General features: G+C 38.7%; 1 protein-coding gene across 3 annotated transcripts in view; it reads right to left on the bottom strand.

Moving 5' to 3' along the window:
* LOC150079328 (uncharacterized) overlaps window positions 1-18,686 on the bottom strand; it is a 486,833-nt gene that overhangs the window by 156,205 nt on the left and 311,942 nt on the right. For all 3 annotated transcript variants that reach the window (XM_090382736.1, XM_090382738.1, XM_090382737.1), the window contains exon 17: window positions 4,262-4,837. In XM_090382736.1, the coding sequence (XP_090238862.1) occupies window positions 4,262-4,837 (576 nt within the window). The remainder of the gene's footprint in view (window positions 1-4,261; window positions 4,838-18,686) is intronic.

The following is an 18,686-nucleotide window of genomic DNA, read 5'->3' as shown; positions in this document are numbered from 1 at the left end:
CTTAGCTTTCTTAACTGTATTTATTATTTCCTTTCTAACTTTTTTAGCCAAAGCAGAAATCAGTTCATTTTGTATTCTATGAGATAAATAGGAACGCAATGCTGATTCTATACACCGATCCAAATGTTGTTTCATGATTGGGTCAAATCTTGCAAGTAATTCTATGAGACCTAAGAAATTACCATTGTGCGGTTTATATAAAGCATCGCCACTGCCCCCGAACGCCAAATTATGCTCTGATAAATATAAAATTGCAGCCACTATTCGTTCACAAACACATTTTAAATGCTGTGTTTCATTTTTAATTATTTTTTCATGTTCTTTGTCAATAGTGTTTGCAAGTTTCAAATTCTTTTCGAGTTGTAAAAATTTGTACATAGCTTGTAAATGATATTCTGATCTTTCATGACTTTGTAATCGCGAACTTAAATGTACCCAATCATTAAGTCCAATTAAACACAGAGAAGTGGTATTTGAAGAGAATAACTTACACGCGTAACACAATGTGGCATCTTTGTACTTTGAGTAGAGTAACCACCTTCGTTCTTGACATTCATTAATTTTCTTAAATAATAATTTTGGGAAAAACTTCTGTTATTTTTATCTTGCAGAAAATCGTAGTTTTTTACTTGTGTCACGCCATTTTGCATGATAGCCATTCTAAATTTATCAGTTATAATTTCGGGCCAAGTACCAGGATCATTGATATCGACATTTTCGCCTTCATCGCTTTGTTGATTCTCTTGAAGCTGCAGTCCTTGGAATAATTCATCTTGTTCTTTGTTCGACGCTGGCAAAAATCCTCCGTCTGTACGTTTCCCTCTGCTTCATGATTATCTTCACGTTCTACAGTTTTCTTATCATCGCTTTCCTCTTCATTAGGATGAGAGCTGGCTTTATGATGATCAGGATCGTTTTCGTGGATATCGCATGACGTAATTTCATTTCCGCGAGTTTGATCTTCCAATAACTGTAAATTATGCGTTTCTTCAGTTTGTTGCACATTTTCGGTTATTAAAAATTTTGCAAGGGAGTTCCTCTGTTTTTCCGTAATTCCTTCTCTCTTTCTTTTTTTCTTGAATTTATCAGAGCTACACATACACTTTCTTCCTGCATCTCTGTCTCTACTAGTCATGTTGCGAAATAGATATGAATATGTTATTTATTTTCACACCTCGTGAATCGCGATAAAAACGTACGATGTACGATCAGCTGTCATATATATTCGTATTGGTGGGGAATATTTATTCAATAATTTCAAATGAAACTCCAATAAATTATTATATAATTATTATTTTTATTTGTAAGGAGAGATATTTTAAATATATTTGAAAGAAAATATATTTTTCCGTGTTCTTTAGAGAATTCTTGACAGGCCTTCAGATAATGTTAATAACATGATTACTGACATTTTATTTCTTAAGTATATTAAAAATATGGCCATTTTATGGCGATGTCGCTATATTTTGCAACAGTATTAAAACAAAAACAAAAACAAAAAAAAAAAAAAAAACCATTTTTATTTTGTAAAATCAGTCAGCGGTGCGTGGCCTTGTGCGCTCGCACCATTCGCACCCCCCTTCGGGCCGGCTCTGCAAGCAAGAATCAATGCAACGGAAGCACAAGGGTTCTCCCCCCACCCAAAATTTTCAGGCAATCTTCAGCTGGCAAGATTACGACCACCATTTTTTGGGATGTTGAGGAAATTTTGTACTTTCACTACTTGTAACACAAGCAGACAGTCACTGGGGAATCATATGCATCCCCACTACATAACCTAAGGGATGTCATAAAGGAAAAATGGCATGAAAAACTTTCCACAGGTGTGCTGATTCTTCACCAGTGCACAGGTCACATGCCGTTGTTGCTGCTTTGAGAGACTGACTTTACAGAATTTACTCATCCACGTTACAGTTCAGATGTGGCCCCCAGTGACCATTTTTTTGTTTCAACATCTCAAAAAAAAAAAAAAAAAAAAAAAAAAACGTACGTCAACGTCGCTTTGATGATGAGCTGAAGTTTGCTGTTTCTGTGTTCTTTGATGGACAGGATAAAGAATTTTATTTCTCTGGTATTTTCTCTGGTAAAAACAGATTTTCTGGTTTTTCTCTAGTAAAAACAGATTTTTGCCTCTATCTCATTTCCTTCATATGAAAGTAGATAATTTATTGAATGCCCTCATACCAATTTCATTAGCAACTTCACAGATAGTTAAATGTTGATCACTAACAACCAGGTCATGAACATAAATGATTGAATGAATGGTTTTTGAAGTTGAAGGTCAATGAGAGCAATAATCAGCTTTGCTGATCATCTTTGATGGACAAGTGGCCCTGTTTAAACCTTGTAAACTATTGAAAAGTTTTTGAACAAGAGACAGCATCTTCATCAAAAGCTCTTTTTAACTTATGGGTTTTTTTTGAGTGTACTGATGTGGAATTTACTTAAAGATATAATGACCCTCAGGGGAGTAAAGGGAAGGGTTTTTGCTTCGGTAAAGGTGACTACAGTAGTCTCAGACAGTTTTTAAATTCTGTAATGGATGAACTGATGATGTTACCAACAGCAAATTCTAATTGGGCAGCATTCAAGAACTAATTGTGGAAGCTACTAGGTTTTTCATACCGATTAAGAAATACTATTCAAGGTTTAGGGCTAAATGAGTGTCAGCTGAACTAATGAGACTCTGGGCAGAGAAGAAAAATGCATGGGATGCATATAAATTATCAGGCAACACAGAAGCCTATGGCAGATATAACCTAGTGTGTAATCAAGTCACAAAGGAGATTGGGCAAGCGAAGTCAGATTACGATAAATCTTTGGCAAAAGATACTAAGAAAAACAGCAAGGACTTCTTTACTTATATAAATTCTAGAAGGAAGGGGATGTATCAGATTGGTCCACTTAATATCGATGGTTTCACTGATGATCCTGCTCAAATAGCTGATAATCTGAATGAGTATTTTGCATCTACATTTACACATGAGGAGTTATTAAGGGAGGAAAATGCCGTAAGTTTATCAAACTGTAACAGAGTGCTTAATGATTTTGTAATAACTGAGAGCAAAGTGGAGGAGAAATTGAAGTTAAACATAAGAAATACACTTGGGTAGATGGAATCTATCCAGTTACATTAAAGGAAGCAGCAAAGGAAGTAAGCAAACCTTTGGCCAAGATTATGAGAGTCTCCAGGGATTCAGTGGAGGTCCCTACAGACTGGAAATGTATCCCCAAATCACAAAGGGGAATCAAAGGGTGGCATAAATAATTACAGACCTGTTAGTTTAACTTCTGTTCCAGGGAAAATAATGGTCACTGGTTAAAGAAGCACTGCAGGACCATCTAGATAAGACTGCAGTTATAGTTCAGACACGGTGTCAGGAGACTAGGCACCTGGCTCAATTCTAATGAGCAAGCTTAATGCTGATCGGATTCTTCCTCTTGCTCAGATTACACTCCTGCAGGGCACATATTCAAATTGAGAAAAGACAGTTCTAGATTAGATGTGCAGAAATTTGCCTTTAGTTATCAAGTTGCTGGAACAAATGTCCATCTGTTGTTGTGGAAGTAGAGAGCTTAAAGAAATTCGAGGCAGAACTAGTCAAACTTTTGGAGTGAATGGATGGGTGAAATGAGATGATGATTTTTTTTTTTTTTTTTTTTTTTTGACTGATACTGTGTAAACTTGCTTACTTGCATCATATACCTCCACTTAATGCTAATGCTGCTTTTTTCATTTTTTCTTTTTACAAGACAACAATGACTACAATTTCAATATCAGTGAGAGGTGATCTTCTTACATAAATAATAGCTCAAACTGGGATAGTGGACAGCTGTACTACCAGTTGTGGTGGTTGAAATGTGGCAGCTCAACTGCAGATTGAATCATGTTCTAAGATCAGCATTTGGAACACTATTTAAAATAATGATGAAGCAGTGGCCTTAAAATTATTTTACAAATAAAAAAAATTTAAATATTACTTTCACTATTAAAAAGGAGTAACATGTATTAATTTCCATACAATCATATTTTTCATTCTTGCATCCAGTTGGTTACCAAACAGTTGCCCTGTGTTCATCTCAATGGACAGCATTGTGCTGTTGTGCAAGTTTTTCAAAGTTAACCACAGTGTAGTGCAGTTGTCACTATGATTGCTCTATTACTTTCTAATTTGGCAAATAAGTTAATCATTTCAACAATAAATGAAGGGAGGGGGAAAGAGAAATTACAGAATTATATCTTACATTATTAAATACCTACCAAAGTGTTAGAATGATCTGCCGACAGTTGTTGTAACTTTTTATTTAACATATCCACCTTTTCCTTATGTTCTTTTACTATAGATGCCAAAGCTTCTTCATTTTCTTTGATCAATCTCCCTTTTTCATCTTCAAGCTGCTTTACTATATTATTATGTTCATCAATTTCCTTTTCACGTAATAGTTCCATTTTATTAATTTTATTCTGAAGCTCACTATTTAATCCTTTCTCACTTGAATACTGGTATAAGATGTCTTTATTGCAAAATTCCACATCTATCAACTTTTGCTGATAATATGCAACTGTGTCATTTAGAGTTTTTTGTAAGTCATCTAGCATATCCTGCTTAATGTTCATCTCTTCACTAATTTTTATTCCTTTGTTCACAGTATCTTGATATGTAGCTTCTAATGCAGTTAGCTTCTCTAACCTAATAAGTACATCACACTTCTCTTGATCAATTTGAGAAACTTGATCTTTAGCTTGATTCAGTCTGACAATATAATCTGCTTCTAACAAGTTAAGTTTCTCTTTGGCTTCCTTCATAATGCTATCCCTTTCTTCAGTGAGCTGCTTCTGAAAGTAAAAATAAGATCATAAATAACTTGTTTATACATCACACTATACATGAAATTATTTATAAAGTACATATTTTAAGCACAAATCTAAATATAATAAACATATACTTAGAAAATTCAAATTATTATTTCAATGCACTGGGTGCAACATGGTCACAATATGGCCACTTGTCTTGGATGAAAAGCCTACATGACTCACCAATATGCATGATTTATAAAAGTTTGCCTATATTAATAAATTATACAACAATGCATCAGCAGTCCACTTGGACTGGGCAATTTTGATGTAACATTAAAAGTGAGATTTTTTTTTTTTATGGAACATGGTTAGTATGAGTTCAAATCTACAATGGCTTATTATTTTACACATTTCTTTTCCATATATTTCTGACAAGTAATTAGCATTAGTAGAAGCATATGATGCAAGAAAGCAAGCTTATGCAGCATCAGCCAAAAAAAAAAACAAACCTGCTCCCATTTTACCCCTCCATTCATTCCAAATACCTTTCCAGCTCAGCCTTAAATTTTGTTTAGGCTATCAACTTCCACAACAAAGGATGGAAGTCTGTTCCACCAACCAACTACCCGCTGGCTAAAGGCAATCTTCCGCACATTTATCCTACATCTGTCTTTCCTCAATTTGAATTTATGCCCTCTCAGGTAATTATTCTGAGCAAGATGAAGAATTCCCTCAGCACTGAGCATGCTCAAACCATTCAAGGCTTTATACACCTCAATCAGATCACCTCGCCTAGTCTCCAGACACTGTAATTTGCAAAATTTAAACCTTTCTTCGTAAGAGCAACCCTTTGTTCCATTCGCTAATCTTGTTGCCCTTCTCTGTACTCGTTCCAACAGCCCTACATCCTTCTTAAAATGAGGCCTCCAGTCCTGTATACAGTACTCAAGTTGTGGCCCAACCATTGCCTTATACAAGGGCTAATCACCTCCTTATCCCTGCTAGAAAAATTCCTGTATATCATTGACACTATGCACTACTCTTGCAGACCATCTGCACTGCTCAGTAAACTTCATATCTGCCTGCACAATTAACCCCCCCCAGGTCCTTTTCGTTTTCTACCACTGTCAGTGTAGTAACACAGAGTTGATACGTCACTCTGGGGTGGCTGCTTCCCATATGTAGTACTTTACATTTGTCAATGATAAACTTCATTTGCCACCTCTCAGCCCATCTACTCAACTTTTCTAGATCCTGTTGCAGAAGTGTACTGTCATTAGTGTCCTTAACAATCCTGCCAACCTTTGTATTGTCTGCAAACTTGGACATTAAGCTTGATATACCATCATCAATATCATTTATAAATACAGAAAACAACAATGGACCCAACACTGAACCCTGAAGGTTGTTGTTATTTGGTTTCTAGGAGCATTAGCAACTAAAGCCATATTGCTCTGGGGATATGCAGTGGTCATTCCCTGACCTTTCCGCATCCTCCGTATTTGGTGGTCATGGGCTCGAACCCCAGTCTAATCAAGAAGCATGTGCTACGCACTGCCGCTCCTGCCCACCTGGATAAGGAGGCGCCGAACCCTGAGGGGCTCCACTAATAACATTAGTCCACGATGAGCAGTGTCCATTGATTACCACTGTCTTCTCCCACTCAACCATCCCTTTATTCATAGCAGCAATTAGCCTCCAATGAAACACTGCTCCAATTTGTGCAACAATCTTCCATGAGCAACAGTATCAAAAGCCTTTCTAAGATCCAAATATATAATATCGAAATTATTCTTTGCATTCAGTTCCCTGGTGACCATATAATATTATCCAATCAAACTGGTTCGACAAGACTTTCCCTTAACAAAACCATGCTGTGTCCGAGCTATAACTGAAGTCTTGTCTAGATGATCCGACAGTGCTTCTTTAATCAGTGCCTCCATTAATTTTCCTGGAACAGAAGTTAAACTAACAGGCCTATAATTACTTGTGTCATCCTTTGATCCTCCTTTGTGAATTGGGGTTACATTTGCACATCTCCAGTCCATGGGTACCTCCCCTGAGTCCAAAGAAGCTCTCATAATTATTGCTTATTTCCTTTTCTGCCTCCTTTAATATAACTGGATAGATCCCGTCCACCCCGGGTGCCTTTTTTATGTTTATCTTCAACAATTTCTCCTCCACTTTCCTCTCAGTTATTACAAAACCATCTAGCTCACTGCCAGAATTTAACTCACCTCTGGAATCCCCTTCCTGAATAACTCCTCATGGGTGAATGTAGATGCAAAATATTCATTTAGTTTGTTAGCCACCTGAGCAGGATCATCAACAGTTGAACCATCAATATCCAGTGGACCAATTTGATTCACCCCTTTCCTTCTAGAGTTTACATAGGTAAAGAACTCTTTGTTTTTCTTTGCATCCTTTGCCAAGGATTTCTCATAATATGCCTTTGCCTGCCTAATCTCCTTTGTGACTTGGTTACAGACCAGCTTATATTTACCAATTGGCATCTGTGTCACCTGTTAATTTATATGTACCGCGTGCATTTTTCTTTTCTGCCACATGTCTCATTAGTTCATCTGACATCCATTTAGGTCTAAACCTTGAACAATATTTCTTGGTATGTAAAGCCTAGTGGCTTCCAAGATAAATTCTTTGAATGCTTCCCATTTTGAATTTGCTGTTGGTAACATCATCAGTTGGTCCCACCATACAGAATTTAAATACCGTCTCAGACCACCATAGTTGCCTTTACAAAAGCAAAAACCTTTCCCTCTGATGGTAGTTACCTCTTTGAGTAAATCCCACTTCAGGACACTGTGATCACTGTTATCTGGTGGTTCCTTTATCTGCAGATTCTTAATGCATGAAGAATCACTACTGATAATCAGATCAAGAGTATTACTCCCTCTAGTTGCCTCCCAAACATGCTGATGTAGAAAACAATCATCCAATAAACCCACAAAAGCCTTGCTAGTGTGTGAGTAACCAACCCACAAATTCCAGTCAATATCTAGGAAATTAAAATCCCCCATTATAAGACTCTCTGATTTACTGGCCCACTCTATTTCCCTGTACAGTTTCTTATTATACTCATCAGAGTCATTAGGCCTATAACACACTCCCACTCTCAATTTTGATCTCCCAATGCTTATGTCACAACAAACTGACTCGACACTGCACTATCCAGCAATGTCCACTGGCTTTACTTCCTTGAATTTTATGTGTTTAACTAATAGCATAACCCCTCCTCCCTTTCTATCCTTCCTGTACACATTGTACTTGCCAAATTCCAGTTCTGCATTCCTTATATCTGTGTGGCACCACGTCTCTGATATCGCAACAATATCTGCCTTTGATGTTCTGAGCAATACCTCAAATTCATCAAATTATTTACCAAACTCCTAGCATTGGTGTACATGCAAGTATACATGCACCTGTTCCTATTTTAGTTTAGGCAATTGAATAAGATCCATACATAGAATTATTTAGAAAAATTCACATTTTCTACTGTGTCAGTATCAGTCAATTTCAATACCGTTGAGCTTTGACATGGTTTTTAGACAGTGTATATGTTGGCCTTGGTGGCAAATAGTATCACTTCATGACTGCATGTTACTATGATATTTTGATGAGTGACAACTGATATCAAGAAGATTAGAATTACTTTCTGAATCTACTACAAAAGTGGCAGTTGTGACCTGGGTCAGTGGAGTCTGCTACAAAATTTGAAGATGAATAAGAATTATCTATGGCAGGGGTGGCGAACGAGTAGATCACGATCTAACAGTCGATCGCGGATTTAATTTCAGTCAATCACGACAAATTTTAAATATACAGTCATCCCTCGATTTGTGCACCTTGTACAATGAAATTTTTGAGATGGTAGATCCCAGCACATTTTGAAGGAAAAAAGTAGATCGCATCACAAATTAAAGGAAAAAAGTAGATTGCATCACAAATTAAGTTGGCCACTCCTGACCTATGGTATCAATTTCTAGGAAATAAACTCATACGCTGACCATTAAATAAAATTTTACTGTAACTAAAGTTTTTTACAAATAATACAAAATCAAAAAAATTATTTACAATAAACTAATGGTTGTATATTACGGAATGCTAAAAACTGTAATAAAAGATCATTTACTATAAAATATGCTAAAATATAAAAATTAAAAGTGTTAAAAACCCGAAGCTTTTGAGAGCGTCAAGCTCCCTTCTTCAACAGTAATATGACTTCCTGCAACATCTCTTTATATAACAGGCTCACGGTACCTCCACACGTGGCATTTCTCCATGGGGTTCCATCGGCACATGGGCAGAACCGGAAGCAGAAATGGCTTGGGTGCGTGGCAAACAAAATCGTTCATCCGAACTTAATACAATTGGTTCAAAAATATGATGAATACGCATGCCTCTATATCTGTTCATAGTATTCTTACTGTATGAGCCAATCCGTAAACCCTCGAGCCATTTACCCTCCCAGTATCCGTGTGCACGATCCAAAATAATAGCATCCTCCGGGGAAATTTGATGCTGCTTCTCCCAAAAATGTTCAGTCACAGCAGACTTATTGTAATCAGTGGTTCTTATGGCATTTAAATGTTCTCCCAGACGATCCCTGAGCCATCACTTTGTTTCCCCCACATAACACTCCCCACAATCCGGGCATTCTATTCTATAAACAACTCCGCTACTGAGATCTTTTGGTATACGGTCTTTGACCTGGGACACAGCTGTGCACAGCGTGTCTTATAACCCCGTAAAATTCTTGCGAGATGCTCAGTAAGGCCCGGATAGTAGGGGATGTATGCGGTGGCTACCGGGACGAACGGCTCCCTATGTTTGGACACTCCTCTGCTATATCTATCCAGGATCCTCTGGGGGTATCCGCAATTTCTAAGTTCTGCCATGACACGATTAATTTCTTTTTCTTTATCCTCAGAAGTGGTACAGTGTGATCCCACTCCGTCAAATAAAGCTTTTGCTGCACTATTCTTGAATTGTCCAGCTTGTGCTGAATTATAGTGGGTGTAAGACGTCAGTTTTTTAAAAACTGACGTCTCTACACATGGGTTTTTTAAAAACTGACATCTTAAGTCTAGAACCCACCCTAGAGACCAATACATCCAAAAACAACAGGGTACCGCCTGTTTCCACCTCTGAGGTAAATTGTATAAACTGGAAGAAGCTGTTAAGCCATCATCCTCCCTCTCCTTCTGAACCAGGCCAACGGTATCGTCAACGTATCTTTTCCAATTTCTAATAGGAAACGAACACCCACTAAAAACCCTGCTTTCCAACTCCTCCATGGCCAAGTTGGCCACAGTGGCACTAATGGGTGAACCCATGGCCGTACTGTGAACCTACTTATACATAGTTCCTTGAAATAACATGGTAGTACTAGCCAGCCCAGTACAAATATCTTCAACACCAAGCAGTGATCTATTACCAAGTAAGACATCCCTGGTCAATGCAATTTTTACACAATATATTGCATGATTCATAGGAATACATGTGAATAAAGATACAACATCAAAAGAGATCATGCTCTCATTATCATTTATAGTCAAATTCCCCACAAAATTTACAAACTCTCTACTGTCTTTAATAACATATTTGGACTGCCCCACTATGGGCGCAATTAATTTGGCCAAGTACCCTGATAGCGTATAGGAAGGACTCCCTATAAATGAAACTATAGATCTCTTCTGCCTTATGAATTTTTGGCAGTCCGCAGAATCGTGGAAGTTGACTACATGTAGCATGTAATGACCATGAAGTCTCCTTGGAAATCTTCTCCATGTTCAACCAGGATTGCACCAATTTGTTGACTCGCCGTTCCAGGCCCACCAAAGGGTTCCTCTGGATCATCTTATAAGTGTTATTATCTTGTAGAAGATCCAATGCCTTCTTGTTATAATCCTCTGTATTTAGGACCACCGTTGATCTCCCTTTGTCTGCTGGTAGAACAACTTTTCCTTTGCCTCTTCTCAATTCTTCTAGAGCTCTCTTTTGACTAAGGCTGAGATTCGGAAGAATTGAGAAGAGACAAAGGAATAGGAATAGTTTATTTCCTAGACATGAATTTTCCCGACCTCAGAGGCCTCTTTCAGGATACTATGGCATCACTGTAAAACCTGTAACACTTTATTTACTCAATTCTAACAAGAGATGTTCAGTTTCTTTCTCACTAAGTCCTTTCTTTGCCATTTTAGTTTATTCCTGGGGTGAGAAAAATAGTAAATAATACAGCAAACTAAAAATACATAAATGTCCCACAGTTGAGGAACATTTATGTTTTTTTAATTTATGTGGTTCTTGCAAGTAAAATTACTTCATAGAATTGTATGACCACCAGTGGAACATACACAAAAATGGATAAGACTAAAAAATATGACCAGGATAATAAAAATCTACCAAAAAAATAATTTTTAAAAGAAAAAAATGTACAAAAATCATTTTGTCTGGTGAGGCAGTTATCTGATTTTATCACAGTATTCAATGTGTTAATGGCACCAGAGCTTGTCACTGATATTCATTTTTTGTGTATTTATCTACTACTTGGGCAGGACACATAGCTCGAAGACATGATGACAGATGGACTAAGAAAATAACAGAATGGTACCCAAGAGGAGCTAGAAGAAAACCTGGAAGACAAAGGCGGAGATGGATAGATGAAATTCATGAGTTTGTGGGTAGTAAATGGATGGCCAATGCTCAAAACAGAATTAACTGGAAAGTTGCTGGAGAGGCCTTCATCCTGCAGTGCATTGAAAATGGCTGATGATGATGATCTACTTTTTAAATGAAATATAACTGAAATGTCAATAGTGAAGAGTGAATTAACATTAAACAAGCTGTAATCCTAAAGGGAACAAATTTTGATTTTGTTGATTAAAGACCAGAAAGATTAGAAAGAAAAATTTTAAACATGGAAATATTTTTATTTAGTTTTTGACAATAACAATTCTGCACTGTTTGTCTATTAACTTACTAAACTGATACCAGTATACAGCAGTAAGATTATAATTGAGCCACAATAATATCCTTATTTAGAACACAATGTAATGGAGAAAATGCAACCAAATTTGGAAAGTATGTTCTCTGGAGGATGCAGAAGAGAATTACACAAAAAACAAAATTAGTTCCAAAAATCAACATTGGAAGGAAAAATTGTACTGCAAAATGATTTTGCATACTACAACTCTACTTGTGCATAAATATGGAATGAAAGGTGGAAGTGCTGCAAATAAGAATACTCGAAAGTTAGAAGTCTAAACCCTCACCTTACTACATCATTCATCGATTGTGATGTTTTATTATAGAATGGAAAAAAAAAAACCAGCACTGATTAAGAATTATGGGTGTTGCAATTGCCAGTGAAGTTCAGTGACACCGTGTGGCGTCAGAAAAAAATTATTTCACATGTCAAGAAAAGAGGAGAGCTGGGTGCGAAACCCAGAAGAGGAAGCAAAGCTCACCCCCAAAAGTAGTTTAAGAATATTACTACTTTAGTTGTGGAAAGATTCATAGATAATGTTCTACCAGTACTGGCAGTAGAAGGTAGAACCAGTACATGTGCAGCAACAAGGTGGCTAGATACCTATATGCAACAGTAAAGCTGCTGTTTAAGGTTCTGCAGCAGTTCTACTTGAACAAACATCACTGCAAGTAGCAATTACAAGTTGATAAAACTTGACTGACATTTGTTCTCAGCTTCTTGTCATGAATGGAGGCAGAAATGACCGTGAAACATCCTCTTAGTGAGAAAAGGCCAATTTCCACTAAAAGTGGGACTACGAATAAACAAAAGTGCAGGTTTTGGGCAACACCATATAATGAACCTGTAATAATAATTCTACAGGAAATTCCCATACATACAGGGTGATTCACTACCAGTGCGACAAACTTGCAGGAGGTGTAGGGGGCACAAAGACGAATTGGAATCACATAGCATTGCAGGGTCCAAAATGCCTTCGTCATGCGGTAGAGGATGTTGAACGGGAGGTTGCGTGAACAGCGATCCTGCTGGAAGTCAGCATTTGCGAACCGTTTCTGTTGAAGAAACCAAGTAGCAAAAGTCCTCCGGAGTGGATAATCCGCAAGCTCCAATGATTGGAAGCACTGCAGATGGTATGAACTCATTTGGTTTGTTGACAGTATCCTCCATACAGTGGATTGGGAAATACCCAATCGTTGGCCTATTGCTCGAGTACTCGTACTGCCTTCTGCAAGACGTAGGACATTCTCCTCATTTGTCTGGCCTCATCATTTACTCTCGATTCATGGTACCTCTCGTGAAACAACCAGTCTCATGTAACCTTCTGTTCACACATGTGAAAATCGTATGATGAGGAGCACGCCTGTGTGGAAAAGGTTCCTGGTACAAGCGCAGAATGACGCACCCGTTACAGTCCGCAGCTCCATACGTGAGGTGCAATGTCGGCCAATTCAACGTTTGAATACTCGTCCTTCCTACTGCCTCGGGAACAGGTTCGCAAATGCTGACTTCCGGCGGGATCGCTGTTCACACGACCTCCCGTTCAACGTCCTCTACCGCACGACAAAGGCATTTCGGACCCCGCAATGCTACGTGATTCCAATTCATCTTTGTGCCCCCTACACCTCCTGCAAGTTTGTCACACTGGTAGTAATTCACCCTGTATATACTTAAGGTCGCTGCATGGTGTACTTTACAGGGCTTAGAGGGGAACAGGTATTCTGTGTATTATCAGACGCTAAGTCTAAAACACTGATGGATCCAATATCTTTCTATTACAGAAGATTTAAGAGAAGTCCGGTTGGCCTGCCTCCCTAAAATCCACTCACGCACACCTTCTCAATGGTAAGCCCTGTTACGTCACTTAGGTAGCAATGAACGTGTAGTGGTTCTCTTCAAGACGCCTGGTCAGCGTGAAGAGGTAAAGACCAAACCCTCAAGAAATATGACAGCACGACAAAACAAATGGCCCTCAGTCCCCAGCAGCTTTCACTCCCCCTCCTACAGCAGCGAGAGAGGATCAGAGTGGAAGCAGAGGGTGTTAAGAATCTCTGGGTAAGACCAGGCTGCCATGCACGGAAACTGAACTTGGCCTGTTACAACGTAAGATCGCTCATCGGTGAAGACAGGATAACAGAGCTGGAAAAAGAACTAGAAAATGTGAATTCAGATATCATCGGTTTGGCTGAAACAAGAAGAAATGAATCACTTATAAATTTATCAAATGGAAATCAGCTGTACACCAATGGAAACAGTGAAAGGAGTGAAGGTGGAGTTGGATTTCTGGTCCATAAAGATATAAAAAACAACATTTTGGAATTCAAAAGTACATCACCAAGGGTGTCAAGACTAATACTCAAGATTTCTAAGAGGTACAAGTTCAAGATTATAATGATTTATGCACCAACACCAAGCCACAATGATGAAGAGATTGAAGAAATGTACACTGAAATTGAGTCTTCTAGATGAGCAGAAAACCCACTACACTATTATTATGGGGGACTTCAATGCTAAGGTTGGAAAAAGACAAAACAGCACTGAAAGGAGAAATATAGGAAATTTTGTAAGACTTGTGGAATTTGCATAATCTCAAGGATTGTCAGTAGTGAACACTTTTTTCAAGAAAAGCATGAACAGAAAATGGACATGGAAGAGTCCAAATGAATTAACAACTAATGAAATCAACTTCATCCTCACTAACAGACAATATATCGTGAATGATGTTACTGTCCTGAATAAGGTAAATTTTGGAAGTGATTACAGAATGGTAAGATGCACACTTGATATAGATGTAGGAAAGGGAAAAAACTGACTCAAGTAAATAATACGAAGGTCTTTGAGATAACAGAAGAGGAGAAAGAGCAGTATGTACTGGAACTTAAGAACAAGTTTGAGCTTCTGCAGACTGCTCAGGACCAAAATATCGACAAGGAATATTACAACTTTCTGAAAGTGATAAAGCCCAAGAAACCTATAGGGAAAAAGAAATCCAAAGAAGAAAAAATTAGCCAAGAAACACTTGTTATGATGAACTGAAGGCAACAAACGAAGAGCAAGATAAACACTGACAAGGAGAAAATTGAGTATACTGAGTTATGCAAAGCCATTAGAAAGAGGCTCAGAGAAGACATAAGAAGATTTAGCATTAGCATTAGTAGAGGCATTTGATGCAAGAAAGCAAGCTTATGCAGCATCAGCCAAAAAAAAAAAAAAAAAAACCACTTCCACTTCACCCCTCTGTTCGTTCAAAATACCTGTCCAGCTGAGCCTTAAACTTATTTAGGCTATCAACCTCCACCACAAGGGATGGAAGTCTGTTCCACCAACCAACCACCCGCTGGCTAAAGGCAAATTTCCACACGTCTATCCTACATCTGTCTTTCCTCAATTTGAATTTATGCCCTCTCAGGTGATTTTTCTGAGCTAGAGGAAGAATCCCATCAGCATTGAGCATGCTTAAACCATTCAAGGCTTTATACACCTCTATCAGATCACCTCGCTGGTGCCTAGTCTCCAGACACTGTAATTTGCAAAACTTAAGCCTTTCTTCGTAAGAGCACCCCTTTGTTCCATTCACTAATCTTGTTGCCCTTCTCTGTACTCGTTCCAGCAGCTCTACACCTTCTTGAAATGAGGTCTCCAGACCTGTATACAGTACTCTAGGTGTGGCCTGACCATCGCCTTATACAATGGAATAATCACCTCCTTATCCCTGCTGGAAAAATTCCTGTATATCATTGACAATACTCCATGAGCTACTCTTGCAGCCTGTCTGCACTGCTCAGAGAACTTCATATCTGCCTGCACAACCACCCCCAAGTCCCTTTCATTCTCTACCACTGTCAGTGTAGTACCACAGAGTTGATACGTTGCTCTGGGGTTGCTGTTTCCCATGTGTAGTACTTTACATTTATCAATGTTAAACTTCATTTGCCACCTCTCAGCCCATCTGCTCAACCTTTCCAGATCCTGTTGCAGCAGCATAGTGTCAGTAGTGTCCTTGACAACCCTGCCAACCTTTGTATCGTCGGCAAACTTGGACATTAAGCCCGATATACCATCATCAATATCATTTATAAATACAGAAAACAATAATGGACCCAACACTGAGCCCTGAGGGACTCCACTAATAACATCAGTCCACAATGAGCAGTGTCCATTGATTACCACTCTCTGTCTTCTCCCCCTCAACCACCCCTTTATCCATAGCAGCAATTTGCCTCCAATGTCACACTGCTCCAATTTGTGTAGCAGTCTTCCATGTGCAACAGTATCAAAAGCCTTTCTAAGATCCAAGTATATAATATCAAAGTTATTCCCTGCATCCAGTTCTTTTGTGACTGCATCATAGTATCCAATCAAGTTGGTCAGGCAAGACTTCCCCTTAACAAAACCATGCTGTGTCTGAGCTATAACTGAAGTCTTGTCTAAATGATCCTGCAGAGCTTCTTTAACCAGTGCCTCCATTAATTTTCCTGGAACAGAAGTTAAGCTCACAGGTCTATAATTACTTGTGTCAGCCTTTGATCCTCCTTTGGGAATTGGGGTCACATTTGCACATTTCCAGTCTATGGGTACCTCCCCTGAGTCCAAGGAAGCTCTCATAATTATGGCTAAGGGTTTGCTTACTTCCTTTGCTGCCTCCTTTAATATAACTGGATAGATCCCATCCACCCCGGGTGCCTTTCTTGTGTTTATCTTCAACAGTTTCTCCTCCACTTTACTCCCAGTTATTTCAAGATTCTGTAGCTTACTGCTAGAGTTGAATACACCTCTGGCATTCCCCTTGCTGAATAACTCCTCATGTGTGAATGTCGATGCAAAATATTCATTTAGTTTGTTAGCTACCTGAGCAGGATCATCAACACTTGACCCATCAATATCAAGTGGACCAATCTGATTCATCCCCTTCCTTCTAGAGTTTACATAAGTAAAGAACTCTTTGCTGTTTTTCTTTGCATCCCTTGCCAAGGATTTCTCGTAATCTGCCTTCGCCTGCCTAACCTCCTTTGTAACTTGGTTGCATATCAACTTGTATCTATCATAGGCTTCTGTGTCATGTGTTAATTTGTATGTATCCCATGCATTTTTCTTCTCTGCCATATGCCTCATTAGTTCATCTGACATCCATTTTGGCCTAAACCTTGAACAATATTTCTTAGTTGGTATGTAAAGCCTAGTAGCTTCCAAGATAAGTTCTTTGAATGCTTCCCATTTTGAATTTGCTGTTGGTAACATCATCAGTTGGTCCCACTGTATAGAATTTAAATACTGTCTCAGTCCATCGTAGTCGCCTTTACGGAAGCAATAACCCTTCCCTTTACCCCTAATGGTAGTTACCTCTTTGAGTAAATCCCACTTCAGCACACTGTGATCACTGCCACCTAGTGGTTCATTTACCTGCAGATTTGCAGGAAGAATCACTACTGATAATCAAATCAAGAGTATTCCTCCCTCTAGTTGACCCCCGAACGTGCTGATGTAGAAAACAATCCTCCAATAAATCCACAAAAGCCTTGCTAGTGTGTGAGTAAACAGCCCCCAAATTCCAGTCAATATCTGGGAAATTAAAATCTCCCATTATAAGACTCTCTGATTTACTGGCCCACTCTATTTCATTGTACAGTTTCTTATTATACTCATCAGAGTCATTAGGCCTATAGCACACTCCTACTCTCAATTTTGATCTCCCAATGCTTATGTCACACCAAACTGACTCGACACTGCACTGTCCAGCGATGTCGACTGGCTTCACTTCCTTGGTTTTTATGTGTTTCTTAACTAATAACATAACCCCTCCTCCCTTCCTATCCTGTCTATCCTTTCTGTAGACGTTGTACTCCCCAAATTGCAGTTCTGCATCCCTTATATCTGTGTGACACCACGTCTCTGATATCCCAACAATATCTGCCTTCGATGTTTTGAGCAATACCTCAAATTCATCAAATTTATTTACTAAACTCCTAGCATTGGTGTACATGCAAGTATACCTGCACCTGTTTCTATTCTTAGCTACCCTAACACAACCCATGTGTTTACTTGTACCACAATGGCTCCCAGCAGTCTCTGAAATACCATGCATCTTGTTTTTCAGGCTTCTGCTCATTCTAATAGAAGCAGTGCAAGAATCTCTTTCACCTCTGCCAGTGGCTACTGTCAATCTATTGGTCTTTGTCTCCCCCCAAGCTAGCAGTTTTCCGACCCACCTAACACTGCCTCGATAGCATCAGCAAATATTCTTGCACCCTTTCTATTTAAGTGTATCCCATCCCTGTAGAAGCAATCTCTCCTGCTAACAAGTACAGTCCAGGCTGAAAAAAATTCTACCCCTTGAGCCTTGCACAATCTTTCCAGGGCCGAATTGATCGACAAGGCTCTCATCATATACTCCCTCCTATCGTGTCTGGGCAGAATTGCAGACACTTTCAAATTCAACCCTAATTCTTGGCTTTTGTTCAACAGTGACCTGTACTTGTTAAGTAATTCTGCCGGTCTCCTACTCTTAATATTTAACACAAGAAAAGTAGAACAAGCATTAAGGGGAAAACAAAGGATTTAAATCAGCAGCCATGAGCAGTAATACAGAAAGACAAATGGTACTGAAACTGAAGAATAGCAATGGTGTACTTATAAATAGCAGAGAAGGCATAATTCAAATAGCAAATAGAGAATTGTACAAAGAGCGAGGGAACAGCAGTGGGGAAGATGGAGTGCAAATTAGCAACACATACGATCTGTGTTTAACAACTCTACCGTAACTTCATCTCCCCCCAGGGGGGGGAGAGGAAGTTACGGTAGAGTTGTTAAAATTGGGAGGAAGAGACAAAACACAAAAACTGGCAAGGCTCTTCACAAAATGCATTAGAAAAGGTGTGACGCCTA

The sequence above is a fragment of the Mastigoproctus giganteus genome, chromosome 10, assembly GCF_048544385.1.
Source record: "Mastigoproctus giganteus isolate SK-2022 chromosome 10, ASM4854438v1, whole genome shotgun sequence".
Taxonomy (NCBI): Eukaryota; Metazoa; Arthropoda; class Arachnida; order Uropygi; family Thelyphonidae; genus Mastigoproctus; species Mastigoproctus giganteus.
Note: the sequence above shows the minus strand (reverse complement) of the source record. Positions and strands in the feature narration are given on the sequence as shown.